The sequence below is a fragment of the Antennarius striatus genome, chromosome 14 (genome assembly GCF_040054535.1).
Source record: "Antennarius striatus isolate MH-2024 chromosome 14, ASM4005453v1, whole genome shotgun sequence".
Classification (NCBI taxonomy): Eukaryota; Metazoa; Chordata; class Actinopteri; order Lophiiformes; family Antennariidae; genus Antennarius; species Antennarius striatus.
The window spans coordinates 17,766,959-17,779,591 of NC_090789.1; the positions used below are offsets into that span (position 1 = coordinate 17,766,959).

Here is a 12,633-nt window from a genome sequence, read left to right on the forward strand (position 1 = left end):
GTAACTTCATGAAAAGTACAATTTGTAATAAATTCCACTCTCAGGATGGTGATTCAGTGACTCTGCTGGTGCCTTTACCTCCTCCTCCAGCCAGTCATTGTACTGGACGATGCTCGCCATGGCAACATCAGCACCTTTCATGTAGAAAGTGATGTCGCCTGTTGACTCCTCCTACATCAAAATCACAAATAAAGATCATTGCATTTCTTTAACAAATGTAAAAAAAAAAAAACCAAACAACAACACACCCATCATCAAGCAGTATGGTAAAATAGAATTAAATAAAACTAAACGACAGACAGAAAACTCATGACTCATGGACTAAAACGCCAAACAGGAAGTGTCAGCTGCGTTCCACGCATCATATTGTTGCATACAGGTTACACACCCTGACGATGATGCCCATCCTCTTGCTCTCAGAGGTGAAGGGGAAGATCTGCAGGATGTGGAAGGAGAGAATGTGTCCAGATGGAGTTTTCAGCTGCAGCGAGTTCAGATCTCTGTTCACCAGGGTGAGGCCGATGCTCTCGGTCCACTGAACCAGCGCCACCTGAGAGGACCAGGAGCAAATACAGCCTTTATTGGACTCAGAGGTGTAGGAGACATCGTATCGTCACACACTTTGACCTACATACGGAGAAACCTTTGCTCCCCCGGTAACGAGTTGCAAACGACTTGTGAATGCTTGGAATAAATTAAAGTTTCTTTCTTCTTCTTCTCCTTTCGGCTTTTCCCTTCAGTTGCCTCCATCTAACCCTGTTTTCTGCATCCTCTTCTCCCCACAAAATTAAAGTTTCTTTAAGTTTCTTAAAGGATTCCGGTGAAATTTTGCATTAGTGTTCCTTTTGTTTGGAGAAGAGGTGATCAGATTTTGAGGTGGATTTGGATCAAAGTGTTGATCCAGGGTGATTTCTGGACATTATTTATGAATAACGACCAAGAAGGGAAACTTGTTTTTAAAATTTGAAGATAATCACTGTTGAACAAAGATGTTAATAAAGACATAAAAACGGTAAGCTGGACGAATGGTTTCTCTGACCGGTTGAAATGTGAGAAGAGCTGTGGTTTCTCCAGAGCTCTTCTCATTCAGCTCCTGATAAGTGTTTTTCTGTTTCTCTTTCCTCTTTCTCTCCTCAGCAGGAACTGCGTCCCTGACTTGAGCGTTCAGCTGCACACGACTCGATTCTCAATGGGTTCATTTTCAATTTGCTCCCCTCAAAGGTTGTTATTATACTCTGACCTACAAATTGGAACTTCCTGTTCATACCCCATCATTTCTCCTGCTCCCCCTTTGAGCTCCGTAAAAAAGCCTGCCTCTATTTACTCAACACACATCTGTGATTTATTATGTGTGTGTGTGTGTGTTTATAAATTTTACACACACACCTGCACAGACAAATGTGAATATGCACCATATCTCTGGATGCTACATCAGCTCTTCATCTCCTATATCAGCTGTAGAGAAACTTTTATTTTGTTTTTTAACAACTTTACCTGGTTTATTTGTTATTTCATTAATTCTAGTTTTACAGACTTGAATTTAACACTTTTATACAGACAAATAGAACCTTTTAATTATTTTAGGCTTTACCTTGTAGCTTAAAAATAACAAGATCTGGTTACATTTATATGTCATTTTCTTTTAGTTGTGATTGTCTAAATTATATATATTGGACAGTCCTTGATCAAAAATATTAATTTTATCTTATTTGTGGGGAAAAAACCTCCATCTTTGATCTTGGGTCTAAAGAAAGGGCCTAAGAGGAAATAATAGTTGTGATTTCAATCATAACTGACCTGGCGGCACGTCTGGAGACCCTCTGAAACGTATTAGAGTGGAATAACATACTTAAACATGTAGTGGGTCATTTCTGTCACTGGGGGTTCATTTCTTTCACTCCTGGATGCAACAGAACCAGGTGACCTGATGAAAACATCGTCTTTTGTTTTTCAGATATGTACTGTTTAAATGCTTCACACTGTGTCTCAAACACACATTCGACCTCCATGATGCGTACACCTCATACACACACTGACATGGCTCTGATAAGTCCAACTGAAAATGATGAATCACATAATATACTGGACAGAGCAGACATTAAAGTCCACTGTCAAACGTGCTTGTCTGTCATCACATGGACCAAAGACTACAGAAGGGCCAGCAGGTCAGATGATCTCTAACGTGATCCTGCAGGCCGACCCTCTGCATCTCCTTAATGACTGCTCAATATGTTAGAGAGGATGAACAGAGAGCCACGGCCAATCAAACACTGACTACCAGAGGAGTTCTGACGCTGCAGCTAATAAGTGATGAGTGGAGGGGAGGGGGACAGCAGGACATTAAAGACACCGAAGGAGGAGATGGGACAGCTGGACCAACAATCACAGACCTCCACCTCTCATCGTCTCTAAAAGAAAATTAAGTATTGATCAATTCAATCCGTGTGAGACAATGCAGAGGGAAAAGAGAAAAGACTGAGATACTATATATTTATACTGTATATGAGAGGACAGCAAGTTAAAATGGAAACCTAAGAATTTTCTCCTGCCAAGTTTTCTTCTTCCATTTGCTTGTCTGATTTGGTTGCAAGTTTATTGACAAGCACAATGACTCGTGAACCCTCTAAAGCACGTGTCAAACTCATGGCCCGGCTGAATCACCAATCTATTTTATTGAGAAAATCACTAAACTCTCAAAATTGACATTTTCAGGTCAAAATATTGCAGGACCAATAAAAGTAATGACTATCTGACCTGCAACATAGGCTGTGTCTTGAATTTCGGACCCCTTGGGTGATCAAGTTTGACACCCATGTGAGAAGTCTTACTTGTGATCACTGACAAGTCTTTACTGTAATATAATCAGAAATAACGTTCAACAGGCTCAGTGTGTGCACCAGGAGCCACGAGAAAAAAGCGGAGGAAGGAAGCTGCAGCGACGCCTTTAGAGGCCGTCGCATTCCTTCCTTTGGCCGGAGCAAAAGATTCTCCAGACGCAAATACAGATGATTAAATAGCTCAACCTCTATGAGGAGTTCATGACCCCCAACTGTGTGGTCATGACATGAATATCATGATGAATGAGGGTCATTTAGGATGATCAACAGTACACTGGAACAGAGAGGAAACTGTAGACAAAAGGATTTTTCTTTATTTACTCCTGATAAGAGACCCTTAAAATGAAGAAATCATTTGAAGAGAGTGGTCAATAGAAAACATCACCTAAAATCTGCACCTTAATCGACGTCAAGCTCAAAGTCTAAACACCTCCTCCACAGTCAAAGGGGCAACTTTCAACAGAATTAGTGAAATTGACTTGATTTTTTTTTTTTAAATTTATAAAATCTACCCAAGTAGACAAAAACAAAATATAACCTCCTTGACACAACAGCACATAACCTCATTGTGGTTCTGACTTGAAACACTCATATGTCATCAAAGTTCTACATTTCATATTCAACTGAACATCTGTAACGTGTAGCACTGAACACAGGTCTGATTGAGAGGAGACCTAAACTCTCTTCAAGCTAGCAGCACCAGAACCCTCACCTCGTCGGGGCTGGAGGCCTGGTAGGTGCGGTTGTCGTCGATGAAGTCCTGGTCGGCTTCAGCGGACTCCGCCTCTCCGTTGGCGTTGGCCTGTGACTCGTAGACGGGCGTGACGTTGTGGCACAGGGCGATGGCTTTTACCGCCTCGTGGATGCGACTGCTGACACTCTTACGGATTTTGGGCCCTGATGTCTGAGTCTTCCTCGAAGGAGTGGAGCTACCGGTGCCACCACTGGAGGTCTGCGAGGTCACCTGATACCAGGATTGAATTTAAAGAACAGACAACGCGTGTAACATCAGATCATTTGCTGTCAAATCTGGCTGCAAGTTGCAATGTACCGAACCCTGGGTTAAGTCTGCTTTCTCTGAGGAAAAACCACCTGTCCATGATTACCACATCTCATGAGTCACAATGTAAAGCTCCCACCCTTCTTATAGGGTGGGAGCTTTACATTGTTATCAAGTTACTCCTACTTTTAGGAAGGAAATGAGGAGGAGATGGAAGAACTGTAAGTACGCAACCTTTACCAAACCTGGATGAAAGATGAATGAAAAGACAAGGTGTGTACAGACACCAGTAGAAGATAAAATCAAACACATTCACTCAATTTTTAAATCCTTCATGAAAATGTTATATAAATATAGAAGAAAATTTTAAATGCATGCATTACTCAAGGTGCAGTCTGATTGCAACTTTCTTACAAACTTGTAACTTTCTGTTGACCATAACATTCTTTTAAGGAGGAAGTTGGGCTTAAAAACTCATCACTACACTGGTTTAGGTCATATCTATCCGACCGATTTTAGTTTGTCTATGTAAATAATAAATCTTCAGATCGAGGGACTCTCACCTGTGGAGTACCTCAAGGATCCGTTCTGGGGCCTATTCTGTTTAATCTGTATATGTTACCATTGGGAAATATTATAAGGAAACATAACATTAATTTTCATTGTTATACTGATGATACTCAATTATATTTATAAATGAAAACAAATAAATCTGATCAGCTAATTAAATTGTAAACCTGCCTCAGGGATGTTAAATCGTGGATGCTTCACAATTTCTTAATGTTGAACAGTAACAACACTGAAGTCATTATTATTGGGCCGAAGCATCTTAGAGATTATTTCTCTAACATTGCTTAGGTAGCATTCCTCTGTCCTCCACCAATGAAGTCTGGAACTTGGAAGTGATTTTTGATCTAGATCTGTCCTTTGATTCTCATCAAGTCTGTATCCCGGACAGCCTTCTTTCACTGGAGAAATATTGTTAGTTAAAAATTTCTTATCCTTAAAAGACGCAGAAAAAATCATTCATGCCTTTGTCACTTATAGATTAGATTAGCTGTTGTAGCTCCTCTATTAGGACTCTACAGTTAGTTCAGAATGCAGCTGCCCGCTGACTGACTGAACTGGGAGGAGAGAACACATCTGTCCTGTCCTAGTGTCATTTGATTGGCTCCAGATTAATTATAGAATACAATTCAAAGTCCTCATGATCACATATAAAGCTCTCCACTGTAAGGCTCCGTCTGACATTGAAGATCTTATTGAAGTGTATCACCCACCCAGAGCCCTTCGATCCGAGCATGCAGGATTTCTAGTGACCCGTCGGGTTTTTAAGAGTAGAACAGGAGGCAGAAGCTTCAGCTATCTGGCCTCTTTACTCTGGAACGATCTCCCAGCCTCGGTCTGAGGGGTAGACACTCTCAGCTTATTTAAGAGTAGACTAAAAACCCTCCTCTTTGATAGAGCTTACAATTGAAAAAACACACACTACACTAGATATGCTGCTATAGGCCTAGGCTGCTGAGGGTATTTTTTCTCCGTCTCTCCCGTTAAAGGGAGATACTCTGGAGCTCCTGTCACTTCTTTATCTTTCTTTATCTGTCTATGCTCCCAAAATTTATTATTACTGTCAAATCACACTCTTTGTGTGCACGATACTGCTGCCGTCTTTGTGCCTCTGTTCCACAGGTGGAGAACGCGGATGGAAGACAGGATATCCAAAAGCCTGGACCCCCAATACAGCGACAGCGCACTATGAACATTAAACTCAAATTGGCCTATCTGCCACTCTCACTCTCTCTCCCTCCGTCTCTTTTACTTGACCTATCTCTGTCCCCAGTGTATTTCTCTTTCCCAACCAACAGGTCAAGGCGGATGACCCCCCCTCCAGAGCCTGGGTCCTGCTCAGAGTTTCTTCCTCAGTGATGGAGTTTTTCCCCGCCACCGTCACTTACGCTTGCTCTGGAGGGCATCGTTGGCTTTCTATCTGTAAAGCGCTTTGAAATGTCTTCAGATGTGATTAAGCGCTATAAAAATAAAAGTTGATTGATTGATTACAAACCTTAAAGCTTAACTTTATTCTCAAAATAATTAAAGATGTCAGAGTTGGAAAATTCACCAACTGTAGTTTACTGACAGAAATTTGATCAACTGCTTTTTCCTAATATTTAACTTAAAAATTTCAAATACTAAATACTGTATATATAAAATAAAAATATTAAATTAAGGTCCTGCATCACATCTGTGATGAGTTTCTGCATTACTTTTAAAAATGACATAAAACGTGTTCCTATTTATTTGTTAACAACTGACACTAATACTTCTCATTATTCTTTGAGAGGAAAATGAGAAGATAGTTGATGCTTTCATATAAAATGACGATAAAAATTCAAATAATAGCATTTTGTAATCATGTGACACATCAAGGAAATGGCTGTGTAGCTTTAAAATATGTTTTTTCATGAACTGAGATTATTTACAGTATTTAGGGTGTGGGGCAGATGCTGAGTCCACCAGATGTTTGGAACCAGCTGAGAATGAACAATATCAGTCTGTCACGAATGAAGCAAGATCTGAGCCACCCAGTGAGGAAAACACTTGCTTACAGTATGAAGCGTCACCCAGGGACACTCCAGGATGAATGAACAATATGAATGCACAATTTTCCTGGAAAAGTTATGTTTAGCTACATATAAAAAAAATTATCAAACTGATCTACAAGGAGAAGCAGGCTTGAGCAGGACAGATGGAACTATGGTTCATATTTGTTCTTCAAATATGAATCATATGATATGAATATGAATCCACTCCTACACTTCTCAGCACAATGAAAGAAAACTTTCACTGAGATATGATTTACTTCTGGATCGTTGTAACTAGACAATAATATCCTTAATATGTGGTTATGACACTACATTAACTTTCATAGACTTTAAGCAGTCGAGATCCAAAGTTTATTCTAAAAACGAAATTTCTATATTACATTTTACTGTAGATCAGCAAGATGGCTCTATCATGACATGAAAAGAAAGAGTGAATAGCTTGAAGATTCCAAGCTAAAGAATACACAGACCTTCACTGAATATTTCTAGACATAGAGATGGAACCATAGTTAGCAGGTCCAGAGCTGAAGATGCGAGTGAGTCCAGCATCCACAAGGAATGGGATGAGAACCGTCAGGGATGCTGACAGAATCTGGTGTCAGGCCGAGGTTCACACCCTCAGCAGCTCAAACCAGCTGAAGGGTCTCTACGAAGTACTCCCTGTGCCTGTCTTTAAGGTCCGAATCTTTAGAGATTCAAGTTGTTCAGATGAACTGCTCCCGTGTCGTTGCTGGAGACAGTGATGCTACTGTAAAGCGTAAAACAAACAAAGGAGGTGGTAGCCCTGCTGGACATTCATAAATCTTACCTGTGCGTATGACTGAATGATGTGGCTTTGGATCTCATCCATAGTGTCCGTGCCATACGACACGGTTCCCAGGTGCAGCCGCTTGAAGACCATTTCATTCTGTGTCAGAGTGCCTACAGTTCAGAAGAACATCTTGTCAGACATTCTCAGTTGCTTTTTACGCTATGCTTCAAGAGGCGACAGAGAGGATTAGCCATATGCCTCCTGTTGCCCCTTGAGGATGAAGGGAAATGATGGATGCTTTTAGTGTCGCACACCTGCATCTATTATTGCTCTCTTGGTTTCCTTGTGTCTATACGCCCTGAAGGAAGTGTAAGCCAGCATGTGTAGTGTTTTTACAACGAAACCCAGAGCAGAACATCTTAAAAATAACTCGGTGTCATTTAAATTTTGATACCACTTAATATGTATTTCACACACATACAAGTCGGAGCGAACACACACTCACACACACTCACACACACGACCTGTAAACTTTCAAAGGGAGAGAGACGGTGGAGTGAAGGGCAGCCATGCAGCAGCGCCTTAGGAGCAGCTTGTGGGGTTTGGTGCTCAAGGGCACTTGGATAGTGGTCAGGAGGTGAACTGACACCTCTTCAGCTTCCAGTTCCCCTTCCAGACTTCGGTCTTGAACCACCAATCCTCTGATTCCCAAGCCAGGTCCTTGTGGACTGAGCTACTGTTGCCCCCAATTTATATGAAAAAAATTCCCACTCTTCCAAATAAACGAATCTTAGTCGTCCATCACATATAAATACATGATGAACACATAACGTACTGCTTTCACCGATTCATGCATCTTTTTCCAAGCAAAACCAGTAAAAAAATGAATTTCATGTTATACGTATCTACAAACACTCTGCCTCATTTATATTCAACTTTTGTTTCTCTTTTTTTATTCTCAGTCTAATTTTGATATTAAATTTTTAAAGCAGTACTTATCATATCATCTGTTCTGCACCAAAGTTCTGGGAATATAGACATGATTAAAAAATTGAAATAAATAATACTAAATACAATAATACTAAAATAAATGTCAAGCGGTTTAATGTTGGACTTAAAAACACATTTGTGGTAACAAATACTTCTTCACGGCATAAATTAGAGCATCACCAACTCTGTAAGCATTTGCCCTCAGACGACTGCTTATAATGCGTCATGGGACATGCAGGGTTGTTGTAGCTGCCTTCTCACTGACCTAATCTCATTAACAGCATGGACTCCATGTCCTCTGAAACCAAGAGACAAACACAACACTGCATACAAAAAGACCGAGTGAATGTTCACTTAAAGAAACTTTGAAAACCAGGGCCGTGGCCTTGTTTAATGGATGTCGCTGACTAGAACAAGTCCTGATAGAGGGCATCTCACGTCCAAAAACGGTTGGGGGGGCCACAGGGTTAAACAACGCTGTTGGATTGATTGAATTCTTTTTTTCCACATTCTTTAACTATCAACCTGGATAAATAAGCACTCCAGCTAATCTACTCCTACCTGGATCAGGAGGGTACGACAAAGACGCATGAAGGGACCAGCGCAGGAGTTCATCACTCTGACATTCTGCCTAGCGTTAGCAAAGAGTTCCTATTTGTTACCTGAGAATCGCCACACGATAACGAAATGAGTAAGAATTCTAAATAATCCTGGAAATGCAAAAGATTTGTTGATACTTTTATCCTTAGGTTTATTCTGCAAAACAAAATGACAACTTTAGATCCGACCAGGCTTTGATCTGACAGCTGAAATTATATCACATCAGTATATTAAATTGTGATAGCAGCGACAAAAGATCATCAGCCGTGTCTTAGAGGACACATCAGTCCATGAGTGTTTTGGGTTTAATTACGTTGGTTTATGTGTTTCTTCTTAAATACATTATCATAACAAAATACCAAGACCCATTTGTTATTACTCTGCATGTTTTTGAGTGACATTCTGCTCAGATTTTTTTTTTTTTTTTTTAAGAAAGTGAATTTCAGTTATTTTGCCTTCACTCGTGTCTGGTATGAGGGGATGTACATAGGCTGCCTTATAGTACAGTAAACAAGAGTTGAGTGTGTTTCATACTAGATCCTGTTCTACACTGCTTTAATTTAAATTCTTTAAAAGTATAACTTCTTCAGCCTGTTAGGACACCCACCAGTCTTATCTGTCAGCAGGTAGACCAGCCGACCCAGTTCTTCTGGAATAGTGCTGGTTCTCACCACAGTGCCTGGGATGTTTTCATCTTTCATGATCATCCAGCCGTATGCTGCCTTCCCCATGTCCAGGTTTACACGTAAACTACACAAAGGACAGACATCAACAGGGATGAAAATGAACTGTAACAGCAGAAGCAAAAACAGTCTCTGTAACATGAAGAACAAAAAAACAAAGATATTTTTACAGACTAACTTTTTGGATTTTTTTTTTTTTTGTAATTGTGAAACTAAACGTTCAACAAGAGGAAATGTATATCACAAGACAGAACGCCACTTCAACAACAGAAGTGCACCATAAAGTACCTGATGGGGATGATGTAAGAGAAAAGCACAATAAACCGGACGAGATTGCGAAACCAGGGGGTGACAAATCCCTGCAGTGCTACCATGACAACAGACAGAACCACCTGGGCCAGGAACAGGGCTTTGGTTAGACGGTTGAGCTCCAGGTCCAACAGACCAACCTGTAGGGAACAGAGGTCAAAATAGCAGACATTAACAGAACTGTTCTAGTATTTATCACCATGGTTTGAGGAGATCTTTGTTTTTGTTCAATGGAGATTATTATTAGTATTAAAGTAGAGATTTAGGGGGAAAAAGTCCCATCTGCTCTAAAAGCCTGCCAATATGTAGAGAAAAAACAGAACCAATAAAAAAAAAAAAAATTGGCTGCAGGCTTTTATCATGCAAACTGTCAGTGCAACATAAATAAGTTTATTGGTGGCCCTTGTTTGTGGTAAACTACAAGCTGTCTTATTGACATGCTGGAGTATTGTCCTTGAATGCAGCAGAAGGTCAAAAGACCTAAAAAATAGAGTTCCCATATTGAGATGGCTCCCTAGAAAAAAAGGACAAAAGGGAGGGTCAGAGTTGTCTTTTATTTTTCGAGTGCATCTCCCAGCCAATAGAGCATGTGGGAAAAAGATGTCAAATAAAGAAATGCCCTTCCCCTTTCTGGCAGCGCTCACAGCAAAGCCTCGCACACAGAAGGCTTTCTTCTGACGCACCACGCTTACAAAAACAGCAGAACATAACATCTCTCCTACCTCAAATAAAAGAAACTGCTCTGAAAAGGAGGGGAGGGGGGCAAGCACGTATAAAAAAAAAGCAAGCAGAATTCCTCCGCTGCCTAAACCCCCACCACACTTATTCCCCTGAGGACTGGGAGAGCTGGGAGTCCAGTGTGACTGATTTATCAGTTGCTGTTAAACTCCCAGTAGTAGAGTGCGCAGAATGGAAGGGTAAAGGGAGTGAGTGGGTGGGTGGGTATCTCCCCCACCCCGCTAGCCCACTATATGGTTCATGGTTGAGCTATTGAGAAAAATAGGGGGGTTTGGGTGGATTAAAATGAAGAAAAATTAAGACACAGCGCATGCCTGAAAAAGCAAAGGATCCCCGTCTGCTTGAACAATAGCTGGTCTAAATTTTCCAAGCCTTGCTGGGGATCAGATGAAGTCATTATTCATTTAGTCAAGGGGGGGAAGGACTCAATTACCTCAACCTAAAGATGCTATCAATGAATTTAAAAGGTGCATATTTTACTCCATTCTTCTCCTATCCATTAAAAGTGAAAGACATGATTCGATCTGCCTGTGTGGCTTGTGTTATAGAATGTGTCTGGAATCTGATGAAGGATTTCATGAATATTCACCAAGTGAAAACCATGGAATGTCTGGAAGTTCAGTGTTTGTAACACAGGAAAACAAAGAGAATAAACTGGTATTGATTGTTGAGATCTTAGTAAACAACTTCCAAGTTTCCCGGTTCTTATAGAGAGACGCTGTTTGAGAGACAAGTGAAGAGAACAGGGCATCAGGACTGGAATATGTGCCTCTACTGAGGAGCAGCTTCTTGACGTTGTTCCATCTCCTCACCCTGACAGAGAACAACACCGAGACAAAGAGTGAATCTATATCTGACTCCCAGTCGGATTGATCAAATGCAGCCACTGCCCTGTCCAGTGTCACAACAGATTATATGAGGCCAAAATGTTCTTGAGACTTCATCCAGAGCGTATCGACTTTCTCCCCCCAATCTCCAACCTCCATATTGGCATTTCTGACATCATCTCCTTGAAATATTGAATTCCTCTCAACTGTCCAGCTTACACAAAACAGTTGGCCCCCACTGTTTTACCAACGACATCAGTGTTCCTAAAACAAGAGGCTGGTGTCAAAACTGTGCTGCAGAAGAACAGGTTTTGCGGTGCTACGGTCAGTGTGCCAAAACTCCTAGTGAAGGAGAAAAAAACAAATCCCTACCTCTAGGACACCGTTGATGGTTAAGTATATGCTGTAAACCGACGTAAAATTCTACATTTAAAATCAAATATTCATTAATCTCCTTAATCTGATGACCAAATGCTCCAGAGAGATTACGTCAGATTAACTTTCTGATGAAAATGTCATTCACCTCATTGGTTAGTTAATTTCCCTTTTTGCTAATTAGCAACTGGTACTGACCTTTCGCACTGACAGGTCCAACTTTATCTAGAAAGTCAAGGTTAAAAAACCACCTCCCCAAAGTGATTGATTAGCGATTAGAGGACAGGGAGAAGCCATGACCAGGGGGGAGGGGGGCACACTTTATAAAACGTTTGTAAAGAGCATCACCGTACAAACTTAGGACTTCAGTTTGTTGTTCCTTCGTGAGAAAATATATCATATGAAAAAGAAGAAGTGTGTTGGAAAAAAATCAATTGATTACTAGAAAAAAAAAATCTCACCTACTACAATAAATGTTGATTCAAACCTAAACATGATACATGAACTAGTTCCAGCAAAAATGTGCTGTTTTCTGTATCAGTTAACTGAATTTCTGTGGGTTTTCATCAAAAAAAAGAGTTTTAAAATATACATAGTTTTGACATTTTATACCTCAAATAGTGAATAATGTTAAATTACTAAATAATTTTTAAAAAATCATAGTACAGCAATAACCTTACATTTAAAGGACCAAATCAAGTTAAAATCTAAAAAAGATAGTCCTACCAACAGAAATACAATCACCACAGTCGTCACCTTGTTCTTGGCGTAGGACGTGTTCAGTACGCTTCTGGTCTCCTTGCCAGTGTAGATCACCACCCCTATCACTGTGCCTGCCAACCAGAGACAAAAGGAAAGTAATGCTGCTCATTAACTGCACCCCCAACATCAAACTCACACACACACACACACACACACAC

General features: G+C 40.5%; 1 protein-coding gene across 2 annotated transcripts in view; it reads right to left on the bottom strand.

Moving 5' to 3' along the window:
* The window catches only part of atp9b (ATPase phospholipid transporting 9B), a 35,523-nt gene that overhangs the window by 7,344 nt on the left and 15,546 nt on the right, over window positions 1-12,633 (bottom strand). For both annotated transcript variants that reach the window (XM_068332965.1, XM_068332968.1), the window contains 7 exons: window positions 12,470-12,546; window positions 9,753-9,913; window positions 9,389-9,531; window positions 7,249-7,361; window positions 3,550-3,801; window positions 389-550; window positions 79-171 (listed from right to left, as the gene is read on the bottom strand). In XM_068332965.1, coding sequence (XP_068189066.1) covers window positions 79-171; window positions 389-550; window positions 3,550-3,801; window positions 7,249-7,361; window positions 9,389-9,531; window positions 9,753-9,913; window positions 12,470-12,546 — 1,001 coding nt within the window. The remainder of the gene's footprint in view (window positions 1-78; window positions 172-388; window positions 551-3,549; window positions 3,802-7,248; window positions 7,362-9,388; window positions 9,532-9,752; window positions 9,914-12,469; window positions 12,547-12,633) is intronic.